This window comes from Octopus bimaculoides, chromosome 1 (genome assembly GCF_046866305.1).
Source record: "Octopus bimaculoides isolate indiv1 chromosome 1, ASM4686630v1, whole genome shotgun sequence".
Lineage (NCBI taxonomy): Eukaryota > Metazoa > Mollusca > Cephalopoda > Octopoda > Octopodidae > Octopus > Octopus bimaculoides.
In genome coordinates, this window is record NC_142928.1 from 4172102 (window position 1) to 4184337 (window position 12236).

The 12236-nt window shown below is 37.7% G+C and overlaps 1 protein-coding gene across 1 annotated transcript in view; it reads left to right on the forward strand.

Annotated features, from left to right (window-relative positions):
- Positions 1 to 1569: 1569 nt before the first annotated feature.
- LOC106870904 (uncharacterized) overlaps positions 1570 to 12236 on the forward strand; it is an 80103-nt gene continuing 69436 nt past the window's right edge. The window contains exon 1 of the mRNA XM_089347961.1: positions 1570 to 1765. Within this exon, the coding sequence (XP_089204087.1) occupies positions 1754 to 1765 (12 nt within the window). The 5' untranslated portion in view covers positions 1570 to 1753. The remainder of the gene's footprint in view (positions 1766 to 12236) is intronic.

Consider the following 12236-nt stretch of genomic DNA (forward strand, 5'->3'; position numbering starts at 1 on the left):
AAATAAAGAATAATTTGCATATTACTTTAGTGGAAATTCATTTATTTGTTTTTTTCTTTCTTTTATTTATTAAGCTTTGTTTTGTAAAACACTTCTTTACAGCTGTTTCGTTAATTTTTTTTATTCATTCAGTATTGAACAGATACAAACTCAGCATTTTTGAGTAGAAGGACAGGAAGAACTTCACCTCAGACCAGAGAACTGGCTCAAATGTTTACAATAAAGTGGGCTTTGATGAAGGATCCCAAAGGCCAGATGGAGATGACTATATCATAATTTATATGTGGTACTGGTGACACAAAAAGTTCCCAGTACATGCTCTAAAGTAAATGGCATTAAGAAGGGCATCAATCTCTAGAAACCATGCCAAACAAACACTGGAATATGATACAGTCCTTACATTCATCAGATCCTGTCAAACTGTTTAACCTATGCCAGCATGGAAAATGAACATTAAATGTTGATGATACATACATACATACATACACACATACATACATCATCATCATCCTCATCGTTTAACATCGACCTTCTATGCTGGCATGAGTGGAACAGTTTGACAGGAGCTGGTCATGCAGAAACCTGCACCAAGCTTCTGTGTCCCTCTATCATACTCTAACCTCTCACCTGGCACACAGCCACTTCCCTTGGTGCCACTCCATCTCCCAGCTGAGAGGTCTTTGTCTTGCCATTTAACTTGACAACACCACTGGTGCTGGTGCTACATAAAAGGCACTCAGTACACTCTGTAAAGGGGTTGGTGTTAGGAAGAGCATCCAGCTGTAGAAATCATGCCAAAGCAGACAATTGAAGCCTGGTGCAGCTCTCCAGTCTTGCCAGCTTCAGTCAAACAGTCCAATCCATGTCAGCATGGAAGATGGATGTTGATGATGATGATGATGTTGACAATGATGATCATATATATATATATATATATATATATATATATATATATAGGTACATCCAGTACACTCTATAAAGTAGTTGGTGTCAAGAAAGGCATCTAGCTGTAGGAACCATACCAAAATGTTAAAGCAGACACTGGGCCTCACTGCAGCCCTTTGGGCCACTGGTTCACATCAAACTATCCAGCCTATGCTAGCGTGGGGAAAGGGACATTAAATGATGATGTTGATGATGATGATGATGATGATGATACATATACAAATACATACATGTATGCATGTGTCATTCACAGTACAAATCTAATTGTCCAACCGATGTCAGAATGGATCATAGATGTTCGATGATGATGATATAAAGGAAGTCCAAATGAATGAAAGACAAAAAGCGATTCAAGTGACATTTGAAGATAAGATTAATCTATAAAAGACTATAATGACCAACGGAAAGTAGCACTAATGAACAGAAGTGAAGAATTTGCATTGTGTCTCAGCAAGATATGCCGGACACTGATTGGCAACTAATTTCTCCAATTGACAAGATATTTAGTACGACTGTCACAGAGACAAGAAATTAACTCGATTAATGTGTGAATATGAGTAAGCAGAGTTTACTACGTGTTACTTGTTTGGTAATGTGTCAAATTAAATCCTTTTCTTTCTATACACTGGAGTGCAACTACTGCAATCAGCCACTTCCTGTCCACGCACCCACATATATATATATACACACATACACACACACACAAAAATACAGAGAAACAGCACATGGTTGATGTAGACACATTGCTTATATAATACAAGGCTGTCTAAATCTGTTTAATCAAGTTTGCATCCATAAATACTTAGCAATGAAATTCCTAGTAAGTATATTTATATTTTCTATTATTTATCACATATACATATATGTATATATATGTATGTATATATATATATACATATATATATATACATATATATATATATATATATATATATATATATATATATATATATATATATATATATATATATACAACTTTCAATCAATAAGTATTTTATTGATCTCTCATAAATGTAACAAACTGAATCAATAATTCGACCAGTCATAATCTGAGTTATCCATGAAAAAGTGATTAATCTTATCAACTTCTAACGAAGCAATCATATTTTTGTCAGAGGTATTGGTGGCACAAGTGGAATAAAATATTTTAAACCAGCTTCGTCTACTCACCCTTAGGGAGTTTTATTTCTACTTTGTTGTACTCCATGATACTCTACAATACATAAGAAAAAGAAAAAAAATCATTACATTTTCTGTGGTTAAAAGACGTAGGCATTACATCTTTTATTTGTCTCACTGTTGTTAATTTTGTTGTTTTCTCTGCTAATATATTTCATCTTAAAATGATCAGAATATAACTGGTATAAAATAGCATTATTATTATTATTATTATTATTATTATTATTATTATTATTATTATTATTATTATTATTATTATTGTTAAGTAGTTTTATTTTTATAACGTGCTTTCACCTCACTACCGAGCGCAGTTCTGTGCGCCTTGGGTATGTGCTGTGGATTGCTGTGGTGCTCTTATGTTTACTGTATTGAAAGTGTTTTGCGTAGAATGTGTGCAGTGCCCAGTAGTGCAATTTTCTGTATGTTATATATATTTGTAATTCCTGGTGTTTTTGTTATGTATTTGTCTGAATATTTTTTTATTATACCTAAGGCACCTACTATGATTGGAATTGTTTGTTTTTAGATTCCACATTCGAGTTATCTCTATTTCCAGGTCTTTCCATTTCTTTTAGAGAAACGTTGTCATCTGCTGGTATTGATACATCAATTAGAAAGCATTTTTTTTCTTCATGATCTTTGACAACTATATCTGGTCTATTTGCCTTAATTTCTCTATCTGAGTGTATTGGCATATCCTAGAATATGGTTGCTTTCTCATTTTCTGTGACCTTTTCTGGCGTGTGTTTATACCATCTTTTTTCTGTTGTTATTCCATAATGTTGGCTTAGCTTCCAGTGTATATAGGTCCCAGCTCTGTCATGTCTGTGAATATATTCCTTCTTAGCCAGGACTGGGCAGCCAGAGATAATATGATTTATTGTTTCTTGTCCATCTCCACATATTCTACAGTTACTTGTTATGTTTCTTTTCATTATGTGTTTTTGGTAATTTCTGGTGGGGAGGCTTTGGTCTTGTGCAGCAATTAAAAATCCTTCAGTCTCTGCTTTGAGTCCTGAGCTTCTCAACCATTGCTGGGATTTTTCTCTGTCTATTTCTTTTGCATTTAGTTTAGCCCAGTATTTACCATGTAGGGGCTTTTCTAGCCATCTTTTATCATGGTCCGTTGCTGTTCTAGTTTTAGTTTGGATTTCATTTGTTTTATAGCTTTTGTTGTTTCTTCTTCTTCTTCTTCGTATTTGTTAGGTAGTATGATTTCTTGTTTGTATTTGTCAGCTTCCTTAAATACTGAAAACAGTTTTTTGTTTTGCTCGTGTTTTGTGGCTATTTGTATTAGTTTTCCTTGCTTCTGGAGTAGGTATTTTTGCAGTCCTATGGTGGTTATTTTATAATAGTTTTCTAGCTGTATAAGACCCCTGCCACCTTCTGTGCATTGTATATATAGCCTTTCTATGTCAGATTTTGGGTGGTGCATCCTATATTCTGTCATTATTTTTCTTGTTTTCCTGTCTATTTTAGATAGTTCGTCTAGTGTCCAGTTAAGGATGTTGTAGCTGTAGCTTATAACTGGGACAGCTAAAGTGTTGATACCCATTATCTTGTTTTTAGCATTGAGCTCTGTTTTTAGTATTGATCTAACTCGTCTATAGTACTCTTTCTTTATTTTTTCTTTCATTTGTGTATGTTGTATCCTATCTAGTTCATTGACTCCTAAATACTTGTATGGTTGGCTTTTGTCTAGTTCTCTTATTTCATTGGCTTTATCTAGTGTTATTTTGCTACTTTTAACTAATTTTCCTCTTTTCAGAGTTGCTTTGGCACATTTTTCTAATCCGAATTTCATATCTATTTCCTTGGTAAAGCCATGTACTGTCTGTAGTAGTGTTTCTAGCTCTTTGTCGTTTTTAGCATATAATTTTTGGTTATCCATATATAGAAGGTGGCTGACTGTTTTTCCGTAGCATTTGTAACCGCATCCAGTTCTATTTAGCAATTCAGTTAAAGGTGTGAGAGCCAGGCAGAACAGGAGTGGAGAGAGCGTGTCTCCCTGGAATATTCCTCTTCTTTCTTCTTCTTCTTCTTCTTCTTCTTATTATTATTATTATTATTATTATTATTATTAGGTGAGCTGGCAGAATTGTTTGCATGCCAGGCAGAATGCTTACCCAGCATTTCGTCCATCCTTACGTTTTGAGTTCAAATTCCACTGAGGTCAACTTTGCTTTTCATCCTTTCCAGGTCAATTAAATAAGTACCAGTTACACACTGGGGTTGATGTAGTCACTTAATCCCCTCCTCCAAGCTGCCCTTGTAGCAAAAACTTGAAATCGTTATTATCATTATTATTATTATTATTATTATTATTATTGTTGTTATTATTATTATTATTGTTATTATTATTATTATTGTTATTATTATTATCATTATTATTATTAGGTGAACTGGCAGAATCGTTAGCACGCCAGGCAGAATGCTTAGCAGCATTTCATCTGTTCTTATGCTCTGAGTTCAAATCCTGCCAAAGTCGACTTTGCCTTTCATCCTTTCAGAGTCGATAAATTAAGTACCAGTTGCATACCGGAGTCAATATAATCAACTGTTGCCCTCCCCATCAAAAATTTCAGGTTTTGTACCTTTAGTAGAAAGGATTATTATTAATAATCCTTTCAGGGGTCGATAAATTAAGTACCGGTGAAACTCAGGGGGGGGGGGGGGGGGGTCGATGTAATTGACTGTCCTCCTCCCCCAAATTTCAGGCCTTGTGCCTATAGTAGAAGGGATTATTATTGTTATTAAAGTGGTGATCTGGCAGAAATGGTAGCTCACCAGGCAAAATGCTCAGCGGCATTTCGTCTGTCTTCGTGTTCTGGGCTCAAATTCCGCCAAGATCAACTTTGCCTTTTATCCTCTCGGGATCAATGAAATAAGTACCAGTTGTGCACTGGGGATCGATGTAATCATCTTATCCCCACTCCGCCCCCCCCCCCCCAAGCTGCTCTTATGGCAAAAATTTCAAATAATAAATTAAGTACAAGTTGTGTACTGGGGTCGATCTAATTGACAGGCCCCCTTCCCAAAATTTCAGGCCTTGTGCCTCCAGTAGAAAGGATTGTTATTATTATTATTATTATTATCAAGGTGGTGAGCTGGCAGAATTGTTAGCATGCCAGACAAAATTCTTAGCTGTATTTTGACTTGTTATGTTCTAAATGAAAAATCCCACAGAGGTCAATTTTGTCTTACACCCTTTTGCGGGGTCAATAAAAAGGGAACCAGTGAAGTACTGCGGTAGATGTAATCTACTTACTCCCTTCCTCCCCACTCCACCCCCAAAATTTCAAGCCTTGTGCCTATAATAGAAAGGATTATTATTATTATTATTGCTGACCTGTGGGTTTATGTAGGATGGATCCGGCTATCAGCTGAATCTATTGTGAAGATTGCCCTACCGTCCCCTTTTGGCTGAGAGGGGCAGGCAATTTTTATTTGTCTAGTGGCTGTAGCGAAAGAGATAGTATGGTGGACCCCTTTGAAAGGGCTAAAGACAAACACTTTCCACTTTGGCCAAGCCCTCATCAACATTTTCAAGTTTAACTTGAAAAGAAAGTTAAGGATGGAGAGAGGGAAGTGTTGCCTTGTAGCAAGTTCATTGAAAAGTGGGTGAATGTTGGAAGAATGGCCAATGTGAAAGGATCAATTTTGAGTGTGCACCTGTAAAAAGGAAATCACAGGAGAAGGGCTCTTGTCCTGTTGATCAGGCACCCGTGGTTTTTTCCACAAGGACCTTAAAGCACCTCCCCTATTCGGAGTTTTAATTTGTTTAATTTTTTAATGTTATTTTTGTTTACACACTGTAAAACCCATTGTATTGTCCCGTTTTTGTCTTTTATGTTGTTGCATGTCCTTTAATGTTATTGTATGTGAGCCCTCGCGGTTAATAAAAGAATTTATTATTACTATTATTGGTGAAGCAGAATCCTTCTGCCAAATAGAATGTTTAGCAGCATTTCTTCTGGTTCTTTATGTTCTTAGTTCAAATTCCACTGAGGATGACTTTGCCTTTCATCCTTTGAGGGTCAATAAAATAAGTACCTGTCACATACTGGGGTTGATGCAGTGAACTGCTCAGTTCTCAGGCTATGTCGTGATATTTCCCGACATTTTTCAATTTCTTTGGTATTGACTCTGCTATCATAAGGAATTGCAAAATCCATGATTTTGCAAAGTCTGTTTGTCCTCTATAATCATGTCTGGTTTTCTTGCTTATGTTGTATGGTTAGTCTTTATAGCTTATTATCATTATTTTCATTATCATCTTCTTTCAATTCTGTTTCCATTTCTTGCTGAGTATCTTCCTGACACCTAGGGCAGAGAAACGCACCATATACATTAAAATAAACACACCAGATTGTCCATTTACAAAGTCATGTGATAGAGAAAAGGGGAAGAAAGACAGAGAAAATGGAAAAAATTCAAAGCCTTCTGAGTGGATTTGGTAGACAGGAACTGTAAGAAGCCTGTTATATGTGTGTGTGTGTGTGTGTGTGTGTGTGTGTTTGAGTTTGTCCCTCCACCATCACTTGACAACTGATGTTGGTGTGTTTACGTCCCCGTAACTTAACGGTTCAGCAAAAGAGACCGATAGAATAAGTACTAGGCTTACAAAGAATAAGTCCTGGGGTCGATTTGCTCAACTAAAGGCGGTGCTCCAGTATGGCCGCAGTCAAATGATTGAAATGAATAAAAGAATAAAATAAATACGTAAACAAATAAAATAAAGAGGGTAAAAGAGAAAGAAAAATTCAGTGACAATGCTCTTTTCAATACATGTGACGTACCAGTTAAGACAATCTTTTGCACTTCCTGCATGGATGGTAAGCCAGGGATCATTCTTAAATAATTTTCAGTTCCGTTTTTGATCATTCCAAGTGCTCCTACAATCATTGGTATTGTAACTGTCTTGAGATGCCACATCCTTTCAATTTCGATTAGCAGATCTTTATATTTTCTGAGCTTACCAAATTCTTTTGCCGAGATATTATGGTCACAGGGTTTGTTCATGTCAATCAATAAACAGACTTTATTGCTTTTGTCTTTCACAACATCTGGTTTGCTTGCTTTGATGGTCCTATCTGTACATACTGGGAAGTCCCAAAGAATCGTTACATTTTCTCCCTCAGTTACAGCCTCAGGGTGGTGCTTGTACCATTTGTCAGCAGTTTTGATTTTATAATGCTGACACATTATCCAGTGTCATTATTATTATTATTACTATTGAGTGAGAGAGCAGTGCATGCCATCAAAGTGACACTGGGGTAAAATATACGAAGCCCATTATACCCATCATGACTACCCGTCTGATAAGGGTACACCAGGCACATGCATCACAACCATGTGTGCATGACATGGTGATCTCACATCAAGATAAACAGTGCATAACCTTGCAGGTGGGGCCCAGTTAGTATTTTCTTCAGGTCGAGTAACCCATCCCACTCAAAAGGTCCCTGAATAAGGGTTATTTAAGGACGTTTCCAGAAGTGAATTATCCAAACCCCAAAGAATTCCTCTTAACACATGGCTATGATGCTCCTCCACTACTTCTGCTCATGATCAGAGATGCACATCTCGTCAGCCACCAAGGGACATGCTCAACTGATGAAGGCCAGACAACTGAGAAGCAAATCTGTGATTTTGAGCAGAATATTTGCTGTAGCCCATCTTTTATACCAAGACAAAACAACGTACATGATAACACTTCCAATCAGTTAAGATCAGAAGCCAGGAGAGCCACTGCCTGGTACTGCATCCGGGCAATTATTATTATTATTATTATTATTTCTTGTCTTTGCACAGCTTCTAATGCTGGAGATGTACTACGGTGTCAGCTGTTCCCTACCAGTGAACTAAGGTAACACCCCTTATTTTTCGAGCACCTTCCAGAGTACTTGAGCTGTTCCAAGCAGTGCTGTTTTCTGCAAGTGCTCCACCCTTATTGCAGCCCCTATTTGTTCCACATGCTTCTCGAGATTTTTACTCACTGTTCCCAGGGCTCTGACAATTATTGGTACTACTGCTACCTTTTTCATCAACCACAGCTGCTTAACTTCCCAAGCTAACCTGTCATATCTCTCAACTTTTCTTTCTTACTTATCGCATATCTTGATGTCAGCTGGGCATGCTATATCTATGATACAGCATAGTTTGTTTTTTTATTATTATTATTAATATTATTATTATTATTATTATTATTATTATTATTATCTGTTTTATTTTCCCATATGGATTATATTGAATACCTTTCTGTTGTAATGTACAAATTATTTGAAATTGTAACCATATTATGAACATTCAGTTTGGTCAACCAAACAGAGTAGAATATGTCTTTCAGGTATTTTATCTCCAAGACATTTCGGCATTATCCTTTACAAGAGCCTTCTGACCTCAGCAGAATGACATTATAATATATAATGTATGTTATCCAATATGAAGAAGAATTTATAATGGCTAAGAAGTTTCATTAACTTGCAGTTACACTTGTTTATCATCCAGAAATAAATGTTTTCTGTTATGTGTGTATCCTCAAGTTGACATAGACTTTGGAAACGTAATGGTGTAATTTGAGAGACAGAAGCTGTGCGGAAGCCTGTTGTGAGTGTGTGTGTATGTATATATATATATATATATGGAGAGAGAGAGAGAGTGAGAGAGAGGGGGGGGCAGACAGACAGAGATTTTGAAGTGATGTACAGATATTGTATATTTAGAATAATACAGTAGTCAGAATGTTGGATGATTATATATATATCTCTTTTACTTGTTTCAGTCATTTGACTGTGGCCATACTGGAGCACCGCCTTTAGTCGAGCAAATCAATCCTATGACTTATTCTTTGTAAGCCTAGTACTTATTCTATCGGTCTCTTTTGCCAAACCGCTAAGTTACAGGGACATAAACACACCAGCATCGGTTGTCAAGTAATGCTAGGGGGACAAACACAGACACACAAACACACACATATATATACATATATACGTCAGGCTTCTTTCAGTTTCCGTCTACCAAATCCACTCACAAGGCTTTGGTCAGCCCGAGGCTATAGCAGAAGACACTTGCCCAAGGTGCCACGCAATGGGACTGAACCCGGAACCATGTGGTTGGTAAGCAAGCTACTTACCACACAGCCACTCCTGCGACATTTTAAGCACTTTCTTCTGTTATCGGATCTACCATTATGCTCCAGAGGTGTTCAATAAAGTTCATATCTGCTGACTGGGTTGGCTATGGAAGCTTTCTAATGTCATTCTCTTCCAACCAATTTTGGGTCCTTTTAGCTGTGTGACAACAAATAAAGAGTCTTCTTAAATCATTTCACTACTGGGGAAGATCAGAAGGTGTCCTTTCTGCAACATGGGCACATATTCATCTGAGTTTATGTTTCCATCACACTCCACCAGCTCTGATCAACCATTGTTCCAAATTGTTGTCCAAACCATCACAAAGTAGCTGCCGTGTTTCACTGTTGGCAGCAAATTCTTGATCACAGAGTCTCCAGACACACACTTGACCACTGTCAGAAAATAGAGCAAATTTGGACTCATCAGGGAATATGACCGTCCCAAAATGCTAGTGGCGTCTCCACCATCTCCCTGGCCTAATCTTTTCTCTGCTTCATGTTGGCTGGTCAAAGAAGTGGCTTCCTTCTTGCTGCTCTGCCGTAATAACCAAGTTTGTGGAGATACCTGAGAGCTGTTCTGGGACTGATATTAACTTGTTCTGCTATGTCAGAGGCCTTGCAATGAGGATTATCATCCACACTTCCCTTAGCAAAGAGAAGGGTCCTGTCAGAGGGCCCTGGTTGATCTGAGTGAGGCGATGTGCCCTCTTTCCCCTCACTGGTGAATTGCACAATCACTCTCTGTAGAAAGCAGGATCCCAAGGTTTCTACAATTTTACACCTTGAGATTAACCCATAATATAGCTTCTTTGAAATTCAGACACTTTCGAGGTTTCTTTTCTATGTGGCATGATTAAACAGTCACATTATAGAACCTAAAACATAAATAAGTAAAATAATAAAAAAATATACACCTTTTCAAATTAAAATACACATAAAACGATGTTCTATGGAGTGTCAATTTACTTCTGTCATGTCTGTACATATCACTCTATTGGCCAGACTATCAGATGTTGTTACATACCACTGGCCACAATGCACTTTCTTACATTGTTACAGCTTTCAAATAATGCCACCCTGCTGCATAGGTAGGCAGGCCAACATTTCCCCTGAACAGGATACCAGTCCATGGTAGGGTTACCCATTTACAAGGGGCTGAAACAACAGGAACTGAAGAGTTGATCAACATTAAGACATTTCTCAAGAGGTACCACACTGTAGGATTGAACCCAAAACCAGATGGTTGCAAAAGTGAGCTTCTTCATCAAAGTTTGCCTTTACTTCTCCTCCACCCTACCCCTGTCTTCACCATTACCTCTCTTTAATCATTTAGCAATTATTTTCATTTCACATCCGGTCACTCAACAAACTTGCAAAATCTCACCAAGGAATTCTGAACTCAAAAGATAACACATATTCGTTAATTTTTAATTTATTTTTGTCGTCATTTAATCAGCAGTAATCTCCTATCACCGTTAATTACAGTAATAAACATGGCGTCCAACAAACAAAACATGACACGCACACACACACACACACTTTTTCATACACACAATAACACACTCAAACTCACAAATACAAACACACACACACACACACAAAGTAAAGAAGGTAATTTCAAATTTGAATGGTTGCCCAGAACTGTTGTTAAAATGGTAACCTGATAATATATTAAAGAGAGAGAGAGTATAACGAACACTGTATGAGTAAACTGCTTGGATGAAACGCATGAAATAAATATGCCTTCCTCAAGGCTGGAGGGTTGATGGCCTCAGATACATTTACCATTCCTTGCAACAAGAAGCAGTCTTGTGCTGAGTCAGTGCTGAGTCAGGCTCCTTCCTCTTTGTCCGATCCTTGATGTCAACACTCCTTCTTCGTCTTCACCATCCGTGAGCTCAGTTTTTCTATTGGCTCAGATCCTGATGATGTAAGTACAGAAGTTCTGGATCCTGATATCTCTTTTCTTTTACTTGTTTCAGTCATTAGACTGCGGCCATGCTGGAGCACCACCTTGAAGAAATTTTTAGATGAAGGAATCGATCCCAGCACCTTCTTTTTTGTAATCCTCTATCAGCTCTTTTGCCAAACCACTAAGTTATAGGGATGTAAACACACCGACACCAGTCATCAAGTGGTGGTGGGTGACAAACACAGAAAAACACACACACATATCATATATCACAGGCTTCTTTTCAGTTTCCCTCAGTCAAATTCATTCACAAGGCTTCGGTCACCCTGAGGCTATAGTAGAAGACACTTGCCCAAGGTTCTACACAGTGGGACTGAACCTAGAAGCATGTGGTCGGGAAGCAAACTTCTAACCACACAGCCATTCCTGTGTCTATATATCTTTTATCTTTTACTTGTTTCAGTCATTAGACTGCGGCCATGCTGGGGCACCACCTTGAAGAATTTTTAGTTGAATGGTTTGACTCCAGTACATTTTTTAAAGCCTGGTACTTATCTTATCAGTCTCTTTTGCTAAACCACTAAGTTACAAGGACATAAACACACCAACACCTGTTGTCAAGCACTGGTGGAGGACAAACACAAACACACACATATATGCTTCGTTTTTGTATTTGGTTTGCAAGATTCTTTATGTGAATTCGTGTGTTGCAGCGTATTTTATTTTCTGGGGAGGGTCATTCTCCTTGAGTGCCTTATTAATTTAACACACTCACTGGTCTGGTTTCCACTCATTTAATTATTTATTTTGCAAGACACAATGAAAAAATTTAGAAAAAAATAAATAAGTAGGTGCAGGAGTGGTTGTGTGGTAAGTAGCTTGCTTACCAGCCACATGGTCCCAAGTTCAGTCCTACTACGTGGCACCTTGGACAATCATCTTCTACTTTAGCCTCGGGCCAACCAAAGCCTTCTGAGCAGATTTGGTAGACGGAAACTGAAAGAAACCCGTCGTATATATATATCTGTGTGTGTGTGTGTGTGTGTGTGAGTGTGTGTGTGTGTG